The sequence below is a fragment of the Ambystoma mexicanum genome, chromosome 12 (genome assembly GCF_040938575.1).
Source record: "Ambystoma mexicanum isolate Mex_15411 chromosome 12, UKY_AmexF1_1, whole genome shotgun sequence".
NCBI lineage: Eukaryota > Metazoa > Chordata > Amphibia > Caudata > Ambystomatidae > Ambystoma > Ambystoma mexicanum.
Genome location: NC_090936.1, coordinates 353,960,793 through 353,973,689, shown reverse-complemented (window position 1 = coordinate 353,973,689; position 12,897 = coordinate 353,960,793). Strand labels below are relative to the sequence as shown.

At 46.2% G+C, this 12,897-nt stretch overlaps 1 protein-coding gene across 9 annotated transcripts in view; it reads left to right on the top strand.

The window, feature by feature from the left end:
- ITPR2 (inositol 1,4,5-trisphosphate receptor type 2) overlaps positions 1 to 12,897 on the top strand; it is a 4,412,221-nt gene that overhangs the window by 1,523,771 nt on the left and 2,875,553 nt on the right. For all 9 annotated transcript variants that reach the window (XM_069628470.1, XM_069628469.1, XM_069628465.1 and 6 more), the window contains one exon: positions 4,280 to 4,324. In XM_069628470.1, coding sequence (XP_069484571.1) covers positions 4,280 to 4,324 — 45 coding nt within the window. The remainder of the gene's footprint in view (positions 1 to 4,279; positions 4,325 to 12,897) is intronic.

Here is a 12,897-nt window from a genome sequence, read left to right as displayed (position 1 = left end):
CTGCATCCCAGAGTGTCCCCAAGTTCACGTCTCCCGTTTTGTTCTCACGGAAATAGGAGTCTAAGGTCTCCCTCATGTGTGTGCGGACTAATGGGTCTTCAAGTAAAAAATTATTCAGCCTCCAGGGGGGCTTCCGAGGCAGGGTCTCGTGGAACGATGAAAACATGAGTCTCACGGGTGCATGGTCAGAGAGAGCCTCTGGCAGAATCTCCACTGCCCCCACCAGTGGGACCAGGGAATCGGTAACAAGAAACATATCTAACCTAGGGAAACCCCCATGTACCGCCGAAAAATAGGTGTAATCCCGCTTGTTTTGATGACAATAGCGCCAGATCTCAATAAGGGAGTGATCACGCAGTAAAGTAGTAAGTGCCCAAAAGTTGTTCTTATCTGCCAAAGATGGAGGGTAGGGTTTTATCTATGAGAGGATTTATAACAGCGTTGAAATCTCCCCCTAGGAGGATTTCCCCATCCGCACGGTCAAATAGGGCTTTGGATAGCTTTGCAAAAATATATCTCGTTTAATGTTTGGACCATATATTGAGACCAGTGTAACTTTGCGCCCGTCCAATAGCCCCACAACCAACAGGAACCTCCCCTCTTCGTCACGAACCACCTCCAGAGTTCTAAACCGAGTACCTTTGCGAACCAGGATGGCGACACCTCGTTTTTTGAGCCCACTGGAAGCAAAACATTTTGTGGGGTAAAGTTTATTATTAAGACATGGTTCATCCGCAGGACATAAGTGGGTCTCTTGCAGAAATAGAAGCGCCGCCTGCAATGTAGCCACTCTATGAAAAAGCGCTTTGCGTTTTAAGGGAGAATTTAAACCTTGCACGGTCATTGTGACACATGTAACGTACGGCGGCACCATCCTTGGTTCGGCCCGGTCCCCTTGCCTGAACTGAATTTTAATCGCTCTAATCTACCCACACTTAAACATCAGGCATTCCGGGAATGCAGGCGGAGACTTGCCAACAAACCGAAACAGGAGGCAAATCTACCAAACAGAGCTCTCAAGTATGTCCAGCACAGGAGGGGGTCCCCCACAGGAGGAGTCCCGGGCTAGCCCCCAAAGGAGAAGATGAGGGGTAAACCCCCCCTATTCGCCAAATCCAGGAGCTCGCCTAGACTGAGCATTCGGGTCAACCATTCACCAGGCCATCCCCCTCTGTCTCTGCGAAAATCTCATCAAGGATCCGATCCTCCACGCTCTCCATGGCTCCACCTTCCTGTTGAGGAGTTGGTTCCAAACGGCGCCAGCCACAGGGCCTCCTCTGCTTATCTCTTGGCGAGGGGGCAAAAGTTAATTCAGTCGAGGCCTGAGAGCAGGAGTCTATGGAGTTTGACCCGGCTGATCCCGCCATCAAGGCACTGGCCGCCTCCTCCGATGAGATCACGTGATGCTGATTCTGGAAGTCAAAAAGTTATTTACAGGTATATCCCCAGCGATAACGGATCTGATTAGATCTCAGCCAAGCCGTTACGTTGCGCAGCCACCTTCTGTTAACAAGTGTGTATGGAGAGAGATCCTGAAAGAGCTGAAGTGTTGCGCCTCGGAATTGCACTGTGGAGGAGCCCCTGACAGCCGCCATAATCTTTTCCTTCTGTTGAAAAAAGTGCACACGAGTGAGGACGTCCGGGAGAAGGTTTCTTTTAAGTTGAGTGGCGGAGTAGACACAATGTGTTCTGTCTAACAGAAGTTCCTCTGAAGAAGGGATATTTAAAATGGATCTAAACGGCGCCTCTACGTAGTCAGGCAACTCCTGATCAGAAACATGCCAGGGAACACCCAAAGACGGACAATGTTTCTTCTTGACCTATTTTCAAGGGCCGCTTGTTTTGCCCAGACCTCCTCCAGGTGATCCTCGATGGACCTCACTCTTTCGGTCAACACCTCGACCTCGTGTGTGTGCTCATATGCCACATTTTCCAGCTCGTTGATCCTAGTTTCCAGGCCTGTAAGGTGTGTTGTCAGGTCTGCTAGCGAGCGGGCCAAAGAGTCTTTGGAGGTTTTGATTTTCGATTTGATTTCTACTGTGATTTCTTGCTTGAAGGATCTAAACATTGCTTCGAAATCCTTTCTGGAGAGAGCCATATTCGGATCTTGACCAAAGGGCGGAGGTGAGTGTATTTCTACTACAACAGTGCGTGAGCAGGGCGAGGGTGCCGTCTGCAGTGTCAGAAAAGCTTGAATACCCTGTGTTCTGCGTTTAGCCGCTGTTTTAGGCATTGCCAGGGCGTACACCGGTTGACTGTCCCTTCAATTGTGGCCGAGGGCTATCCACAATCCACATCGGGAGTGGGGAGGCGAGCTTCTTCCCGGCGAGACCTAGGATGGGACCACCTACCCGAGGCACAGGTCTCAGCAGAATGTCTCTCAACCAAAACCTGTCTCTCCTGGGGCTGCACCAAGGGTTGAAGCGTTATCACTCCCGATCTGTTCACTCTCAAGCTGTCTCAGTCCCCCACCCCCCCTTCCACCCACAGACAGTCAATCCCCTTGAGCGTTGTAAAATTCCTCCCTTCAGGCCAGTCCTCTCACCTTTCACCGGGTTTTGCCAGTTGTTCCTCCGTGGCTGGGGCACTATCACAACCCCAGCAGGTGAGCCTGGCTCCACGTGCAGCCGGGGGGTCTCCACTCCGCCCGGGCCGTCACAACACGCGTGAGGCTGCCACCGGAGTCAAATGCACAGCGGGCTCAGGGGATGTGTTCTGGCGCCCCGGACTCGTCAAAAAGCTGTTCCTCTGGAGCGCGGTGACAGGCGCTCTGCTCAGGCATCCAGCGCTGGAAGCTCCTCAGGAGTACAGGGGGAGGGAGCGAGTGCACCAGCAGCAGGAGGCAAGCCCCGAGGGACTCCGCCAAGCCGCGCACCCGGAGCCCCCGGAGCTCCCACAGGCCGCGGCCCCTCTCCTCCGAGTCTCCCCTCCCCTCCAGCGAGGTCCGACAGACCCGCGGGGAGCTCCCCAATGCCCGCTCTCCCTCTTTTCAGCAGGCGACGCAGTCCGCTGCACCGGAGGATATTCGCAGATAAAAATGCCAGCCCCCACGGGCGTCGGGTTTCTCAGCTCTCTCTCCAAGGGTGCCGCGTTGGGTTGTATCATCGTAGGGCAAGAATCAGCCAAAAATTACGGTGTTCAGGCATATATAAAACGAAAATTCGGGCACCTGCATACGGAGCTCACAGCAGGCACGTCTGCATGGTGTGTCGCTCAGCCACGCCCCCATTATCACCACTTTTAAGTTTTCCCCTCACCCATTTTCATGTTCTGGATTATCTTCACAGTATGGGTTTGAAGTGGTGAACACCTGAAAGTACATTAACAGTTCTGACCCTAACCATGCTTTTATTTATTAATTCCTTCCTTCCCTGATAGATGCCATTGTTGTTTTAGTTTTCTCTGACTCCTTGTACCGCACCCACACTATTCCATGTGCAGGTAATAAATGTGTGTTTTCACAATTAAAACATCTCTTGGTCTGTGTCCAATTAACATACACTCTTTGACAAAGGCCTATGTTCTCTCATGTGCCACGGAAGCACTGCTAATCTTCTAGCACCCCTTCTTAATGTCAAATAGACTGCAGATATACAGTACCTGACCTTACGCACTGGTAAGGGCCTTAGATATGTCTTTACAAGAGGCCACCACATCTGCTGACTGTCCACCTCTCCCTACACTGTGCAAGTAGTGAGACGAGTCTTCATACCTGCCTCGCAAGAGGTTCCGCATTATGACCTCAAAGGCAGAGAAAGCAGTTGGTGAGCAGCAAATCTCAGAATCAGAAGATCTCAAATCAGACATATTTGTTAAACCAGTGGTCATTCTTATGTGCCCAAAATGTACTTTGGTGTTATGCAAAGCAGCCAGCATCTGGCATTCAGGGCACTACACGTTATTCAACAGCCAGCTTCTACCCTCAGACCCACCCACCTCACAGACCATTCCGCTCCCTTCCTCCACCTTCTCTCCTGCCCCACAAAGGGATCAGGGGAGATCCCACTGTACATTTTTGTCAATTTCCAGCATGGTGCCTTTCTATAACACAATTGTGATCCTTGTTCTAACAGAGGGTTGTAATGCAGTAGGTTGATACACTTTGTTCATTTAATGACAGTGATTTTGAAGGCCTACTCTTCATTATTCATGCTTGCATTATATTAACAAATCTGTTCTTACAAGTTTTGAAATGTGCAGCAAAATTGTGTCAATATGTGTAGTGACCACCATTGTGAGAATCCTGGGAAGGATTGTTACATGTCATTTTCTTTTTTAGATCAATCCAGATTATCGAGATGATAGTAGTGGAGGAAAGGCCTTGGTAAGTTTAACTATTTTGATTTTTCATGTCAAAACATGTATTTTGATGCCCACACCCCAATGTTGGCAATCCAGAAGCAGCAGTTAGGCTGGATTAACCATCATGTAACGCAAGATAGTGGGTCTGGCAATGACAAGACATTCTTTTTCCTTTTTACCAAGCATGTCGAAAACAGTGTTCAATGTTTGTTGTAACCGTATTCATGAAAAATGATGTTGATGGCCTCCATGTACTTGAAAAGCACCCCAAAACGTATTAAATATGTTTTCTCGTGAGGAAATTAGAGAGCAAAATCTGTTGGAGAACATGAGCCTACAGTTGCACATCTACATCACAACAAGTGCGTCTACTCATTGACTCTGGTTGTTGGGAATAATGTTTTTTGGTGTTGAGAAACCTGAGGGTACTCTCACATCTAAACAGTACCCACAAGTATAGAGGAAAGGGGACTATGGACTATAAGTACTCTAGTAACTACGGTGAGTAACTTTAATATCTGTTTGCAACTTTTGTTTGAAAAGAAAATCTGAGTGTTGTATTCAATAAAATGTGATTGTCTTTTGCTAACTGAAGTAGAGTGTTGCGTTGCTTGTGAAGCGGATTCATGATTGGTTTTATTTTTATGGTGTATACATTTGGCTATCTATTCCAAACTAGCAATATGTTTTTAATCTAGAAGCTACAGACGATCAGTAATTTTCCTTTCAAAAGAAATGAATCTCTCAAGTATAGTTTTTGTTATTTTCAAAACATACAGAGATTTACATAAATATATTTCCTGTTGTGACCACAAGTTTCAAGACATCCGGGCTGGAATTGGGCCTGGGGCAGACAGGACAAAGTGCCTCTACTGTAGGATTGCCTTATAGTGCAATCGAACTAGAGTCTATACACCAAAGTGGTTGTGAGATGAAGCAAATCTTGTGTTTAGGTGGCCAGTGAAGGGCCATTGCTTTTGGATCCCAACCCTGGGGGTGGACAAGCGAGGGAGGATCACCTGAGTGGAGGATTCTCGGTTTTAGGGAGAGGGTGCCAAAGGACAAGACACCGTATCCCCCCTTTCCTGACAGTGATTTACCCTACTCTCCCTCAGATTTTATAGGATATTTCAATTCCTATCCTGTCCTACTCTCTGATAATACAACAATGTACTGGGACGAGGGAGAAGCATCACAGAGAAATGCGTAACACCCTTAGGAAACACCAGTATAGTACTGAGACAAGGAAGAGGGCTATTAAGGAATACTATGACTCAAACCAAGCATGTCCCGTTAATAGGTTCAGGCAAAGTCAGGCAATTGAGTTTGAAACCTCGCACCTGCAGCCTATTATTGACTCACAGCTGTATAAAAGGAGAAAACCTCAAGAGCAAACAGAAGGCATTGGGAAAGGAGCAGAAAGGAAACCAAGCCGAGCTGCCGTGGAACAGAAGAAACTGGAATGCCAAGACATTGTAGTGAAGCAGAGAGAGGTTGTCTGCGGGAGCGTGGCGAGAGAATTGAGTCTCAGAGGAGCTGACAGCAGTATGAAGGGAGGCTCTGTGAGTAGGCTGACCCGTACTGGCGGCTTCAGGGTGCTTGTCTCCTTTAGTGGAGAATCAACCTAGGTGTGCCTAAGGGCAGAAACCATGGAAGAGAAAATTTGATTATGTTTGGAAATCAGCTGCTAGCGGATTACCTCTACCATCAGTGCAGTGTTAATGGGATGTAAACTGTGATGTCTTGTTCCCTAATTTTAAGTTTTGGTATCACTTATTTTACGCGATTTTATGGGCCTATTTAAAAAGATGCTTTAAATATATGGTTAATAAAAAACTGTTTTTGTATACTGATTTTCTTACTGTGTACCAGTGTAAATGGCTACAATGTAACCAAATGTATTTTAATGGGATGTATACGAATTGTTCGATCTACAATTGTTCGAATTACAATTGACCTTTGCACAATTGACCGAATTGTGAAGGTCAATTGTTACATCCGCAAGATGCTTCCGATCAGTATGGCGGAAAAAAACAATCTGAGGATCCTAGACGCGTGAGGGATCTTGGGTACAGTGGACGTCACACTAGAGATAGTATTACTGGCACGCCCTGTGTCGAAGCCCATTTTCGAGTTTCAAAAAACAAACTGTAATACTCTGCAGCTTCCACTAGATGTCGGCCTATGCACAGCATGTGAATCTAAGCAGATGCAAGCATCAGAAATACGATTACGGTGAGTAATGTATCCCATATATATACATATATATATTATCAAACAAATATATATATTTATGTATATATATATATATATATATGTGCAGTCAATTGTGCAAAGGTCAATTCGGACCCTCGACTTTCGGTCAATTCGGTAATTCGAACAATTGTGTTCGAACAATTTGGGTAATACCCTTTAATGAAAACATTTTTTTAAAAGTAGCGACGAACCTAACCCTCCCCCGACCTTTTTAAGTTATTATAAGTCAGTCCCCCTTCTTTCCCTTCTTGGGACACCTGACAGTACTGAGACAAGGAAGAGGCAACTGAGAGTACTGAGATGAGGAAGAAGCAACTGAGAGTAATGAACACCACACACTTTCACCACTTTGGTACTGGGACGAAGAACATGCCTGCAAGGTATGAAGATCAGGCATATACCCTTAATCAGGGTCAGGCAAAGCTAATTAAGAGAGCACACCAGCAACCTGTAAGTGGGTTGCAGGTGTATAAAAGGAGAAGGGAAAAATAAGACGGGGATCAACAGAGCAACCTGAATTTGAAGCAATCCTGGATTGAGAGTCGAGACACTGAAGGGAGTGCGAGAAGCCGAGAGAGCGAGGACTGTGAATGCTGAAAGTCTGAGAGGGGTTGGCGAAGGAGAAACAGAATCTCTGTGGAGCTGGTGCCTGAGGGGGAAGGCAGGCAAGAGAAAGAGCTGTTTTTTTATGAGTTCAGCGAATGCTTGTTCTCCCGCTGCAGAGGTGCGGGAGTGTCAAAGGGGAAGGAGAGAAACTCCTGATTGCCAGAAGCCTAATCGTTGGTGAGCGAGATCTGAAGAAGCCTACAGGGGAGCCCGGTGAGTGTACTGAAAGTCAATTCCCCAGTATAACCCTGACTGCAAGCTTTCCCCTGAGGCTATCCCATTGTTGAACTGTGAAATCCAGAAATACAAAGTAGCGGAGTGGTCGCGTATTTGAATAACGTATAAGAGATACAGGCCCTCATTACAACCCAGGCGGTAAGTTACCGCCTGGGTCGTACCCTTACCACCATGGTGTAAACTACGTTTACACCATGGTGGATGGGGGATTTACCGCCCCATTCCAAGGTGAGTGGGGCGGTAAATCCCCATTTCCCATTTTACCCTTCCCCATTCCCATTTTTGCCCCATAGGGCATAATGGGAATGGGGAAAGGCGCTAATTACGCCACCGTAAATTACGGTGGCGTAATTAGCACCAAGGTCCCTTTGCGGCATGGGTTTTAACGCCTGCAAAAAGCAGGCGTTAAAATCACCATCCCGCAAAGGGACCTTGGAATCAGGCGTTAAGGGTCGGCGCCGTTTACGGCGCCGTAATCCCCTTAACGCCTGGGTCCTAATGAGGGCCACAGTGTCAAAAGTCTAGCGTCTTCAAAGCAACTTTCAATTATTTATAACATGCCAAGTAACGGAGTGGTTGTGTATTTTCTGTATTATAAGAAATAGGTTGTTCAAAGTCTCTGAATCCTTAATGAACTTTCAATTGTAACTGCAAACAATGCTACAGTGATTGTGTGCCTCAGTGAAAGGAGGACACATATAGAAGGGGCTGCAGAATAATTAAAGCAATGGTTTTTCTATGAAATAAAGAACGTTTTGATTATAAATACTTAAATTATGTTTCTTGACTACAGAAACACGGCAGAGGGCAAATAAGATGAAACCAGTGGTTTTGAAGTTTACAAAAGGGAGAAAACTAGAAAAGGGGAGTAAGCTGCGTGACCTGTAAGGGGTGGACTGTGTAGTACCATAAGTGTGCCACGGCTGAATACCCCAAAGAGACTAAATGTAAAATTACAGAAACTTGTTAAAGGTGTTGGGAAGGGAACCCCAGTGCTTTTCTTTTTGTTTAAGATGCTTATGATCATGGGGAAGGGAACCTCAATATCTTTTTGTCGAAAAAACTTATGGAACGTACAGTCAAAAAACTATCAGTTTGAATGTGATTCCAGCACTGCCAGAGAAGTAAGGCCTTATGGAACCTGTAGTTAAAAGCATCAAGTTTTGAATGTCAAATTACATAACAGTAAAAAGCAAAAAGAAAGAAGTGATGGCTGGATGGCTTGGAATGAATCCTAACTTCTTGCATTGCTCTGGGCAACCCCCAAGACCATCGTTCTTCGCCTGCAAAGCCATTACAAAAGGGGGAAGACCATATGCAAATCAGAACTGCTTGGTCACATCCCTTCTGCACGAGACCACAAACATTCCCAAACATGTTTCAGCCTTGTTGGGTCTCATCAGTGAGGAGTAGTTTGGATCTCTAGACCCAGCAGGCCCAGGACCCACATCTGGGCAAACCCGTCCCACTCGGGGTGACAATGTGAAAACAAAGCAGATATGGCCAGAAGGGTTGCAATGAATCTTAACCTCTTGCATTGCTCTGGGCAACCGTCCAGACCATCGTTCTTTGCCAGCAAAGCTATTACAAAATGGGAAAGACCATATGGAAATCAGGCTTGGTCCCATTCCAGAAAGGGCAGTCCAGCCCAAACTGCTTAGTCACATCTCTTCTACCCAAGACCACAAGAATCCCCAAACATGTTTCAGCCTTTTTGGGCCTCATCAGTGAGGAGTAACTTGGGTCTCTAGGCCCAGCAGGCACAGGAACCACTTCTGGGCATCCCCGTCGCACTCGGGGTGACAAAGCAAAAACAGAGCGGTGATGGCTGGAAGGGTTGGAATGAATCCTAACCTCTGGCATTGCTCTGTGCAACCCTCCAGACCATCGATCTTCGCCTGCAAAGCCATTACAAAATGGGAAAGACCATATGGAAATCAGGCTTGGTCCCATTCCAGAAAGGGCAGTCCAGCCCAAACTGCTTAGTCACATCTCTTCTACCCAAGACCACAAGAATCCCCAAACATGTTTCAGCCTTTTTGGGCCTCATCAGTGAGGAGTAACTTGGGTCTCTAGGCCCAGCAGGCACAGGAACCACTTCTGGGCATCCCCGTCGCACTCGGGGTGACAAAGCAAAAACAGAGCGGTGATGGCTGGAAGGGTTGGAATGAATCCTAACCTCTGGCATTGCTCTGTGCAACCCTCCAGACCATCGATCTTCGCCTGCAAAGCCATTACAAAAGGGGAAAGACCATATGCAAATCAGGGTTGGTCGCACCCCAAAAGGGGCAGTCCAGCCCAAACTGCTTGGTCACATCCCTTCTGCACGAGACCACAAGCCAAGCATCCCCAAACATGTTCTGGCCTTGTTGGGCCTCATCAGTGAGAAGTAACTTAAGTCTCTAGGGCCAGCAGGCACAGGACCCACGTCTGGGCATACCCGTCCCACTCGGGGTGACTCGGGGTGACTCGTGGGTCCCTTCCTCACTGCGCCATAGGGAACCAAGCTGCACCTCGCTGAGGAGGCCCGACAAGGATGAAACATGTCGGGGTTGCTTGTGGTTCCGTGCAGAGGGGACCTGGCCTAGCAGTTTGGGCTGGGCTGCTGCCATTGTTGGCAGTACCTGACTGATCTGCATATGGCTCGACCCCTTTTGCAACGGTGCAGACGGGCTAAAAAACAGTGGTGTGGAAGGTTGCCCAGAGCAATGCCAGTGGTTCAGATTCATTCAAAGCCTTCCACCCATCACTTTTGTGGTTATGAATTACATAACAGTACCACAGAGATGATTTTGAATACCGCATTGAATGAAATACCCTTGTTTTGTGAACCAGTTCTGAAGGGAGCTACCTTTATTATATGAACTATTTTTGAAACAAGGGGAAGGGAAACTCCCATGAGAAGAACCGTTTCTGTTTTGATGACCTGTTTGGAACTCCTTTATGGGATGTACTACTTGGAGAAGGAAGTTGAACTTTGGATTGGAGTTTGAACACTATTTTGTTAAAATCAACAACCCTACACTTTTTTGCTTAGTTTATTGTAAGGACGAGCATAGGTTTAGACACAGACAGATATTTGGTTTTGGACTTTTAGACACAGACTATCTATCCTTCGTTTACTTTGGTAGGGAAATCCCACCTTAGCATAGAGCAAATAAAGCGTTACACCGTCCTGACATTTGAGTTAATAAAAATGGTAAAACTTGAATACTTTGTTGTCTTTGTCTCCTTCCATGATGCCAACCTTACAGATACTGGTGTCCACATAGAATTTCCAAAGAGTTGCATCTATTCTCTGCCCCCAATTTTATGCTTTCTATTCAAGTGCTGCTGTGAATACTGAAGGCATGAAATACTTTTGCTTGTGTGAATCCAGCATAGAGGTTAGGCTTGTGGGACATAGCAAATGAATTAGGATTTGCCGTGCACAGTGTACAACAACAATACTTGTCTGCATCTTTACACCTGCATAGAAGCATGCACTAGAAATCGCTTATAGTGCGACACATCATCACTGTAGTCGTCTAAATTCTTTGAGACTTGCCTGGAAGCTCATATGTTGTAGATCTGCCTGGGTTTTCAGAACATAGTTTATGGAGGAAAGGAATAAGAAAGGGGGTGTATATGGTAAATTGAGTTAACTTCCCATCTTACTATGTGGGGAGGCAAGCCGGCACCGTTGGAGACTGAGTGTTTCCATCAGATACTCGATGTGCCTCCTTGAGGGTGGAGGGAGTGGGATCCCACAGTCTTGCTACCCCCACCCAAGCGTAGTAGTACACCCACAGAGGTGTTGCAGATCACTATTTCCCAAATTACCATTGAAACTGCATTAGGGTTTTGTAATCAAAACTCAGTACAAGACTTGCATACCGCCTTCAATGATACATCTTTAATGTCTGGAATGTCAGAACATGAGGAATAGTTTGTTCCCCATTTAAATCCCTTACTCGCAATGAGAGAACACAACCCAGCCCAACCAACCTGACATGGGGAAACTTTCTCATGAAAAGAATCCTCTCAATGTGGAGGGTAATGCGCTCATATGGGCCTGAAGGCTGGGCAATGCTTCACACTTAAAATGCCCCTTAGGAAAATCAGTCTGATTTAGCGGGAGGACAATCAAGCACATCGGATCCCTCCCTTGTAGTCGCCATTGTAAGTTACTCTAAAGCACATGAGAGTAGGCCTTGCCGCCACCCTCAAACTTGAAAGAGGACGTGTCCGCACTAGAAGGAACTAGGGATGGCAGTCTACCACTCTAAGATCCTCTCAGAAGGTGATTATTATGTATTTGCTCAGCACGTATATCTTCTGTGAAGCCTAGCTTTGCTCCTTTTACATAGATGGAATCTAAGATGTAGGCATTGTTGTTTGTGCAGCTAACCCATTCTTTCCTCCCGCACACTGCACCTTTGCAGCTTAGCGGAAGGCACAGGCTCATTCCACAAACCCTGCCAACATATATAACACAAACACTATTGCACAACACCTCTGCCATAAGAATGAAACTACCTTTAATGACAAAGATTCAATGTGTAGCTTCCCGCATAACTCTCGATCTCCTTAAACATAATCCACCCTCTTTAGTTCATAGTATGACTCATTTGCGCCCATTCACGCGCCATTCAGACATGGGTGACTAGCAGGGTCTTGGCCACCCACACATAACTGAAATGGCTAAAATGCACAAACGCATAGTAGGACCTCCCAATTTTCCCAAATTTCGTACTCCGGTCCCCGAGAGGGCATTCAACCAACAGCGCGTTAGGACCATAAATATGATGAAAGGCGCTATGCAAATGGTAAATGAATGAATGAAATCGAAACGCAAAGTATATGCTAGGAAAACAAAGAAGTTCCCAAACTTACCAAAGGAAGGGTTTAGATAACCGCATACTCACCATTCGGTAAAGACACAATGTGATACTGCAGAGCAGATACTGTAGATGCAGGACCCTGCGCAAGCACAGGCCCACACCAGAAGACTTGCAAGATGGTGGCCATGATGCAATTAATTGCATTAAACAGCACAGAAAGTGCAGGCGAGGGAAATCACCCAGTTAACCAATGCAAGGTCAAGCAAGTAAAGGGATTGGAATATCTGTTAAAATCAACACCAACTGGGAAGAAATATACAAATCTGACACAAAACCTAATAGGCACAATGAGATGCCTAGAGAACCTCTCCTGGTGCTGCATGTTCACCAATGAGCCACAAGGACCCTTTTCAAAATAATATATAGACACTGTTTAAAAACATTTTAAATCTGTCAGGAAAATTCAAAAGGCTAAAGAATAGCAACACATTCATTATAATGAGGCTGCAGTTATTTAATAAAAATAAATAGCGAGGAGAACAGTTTCAAGTCTGATCTAATGTGCCATTGCATTTTGGACCAAGTCCATTACCTATGTATTTATTTTATTGGACATTTGTATAACGCCTATACATCAGAAAGTGTTTCCAGGCACTACAGGACAAAAGGGCAG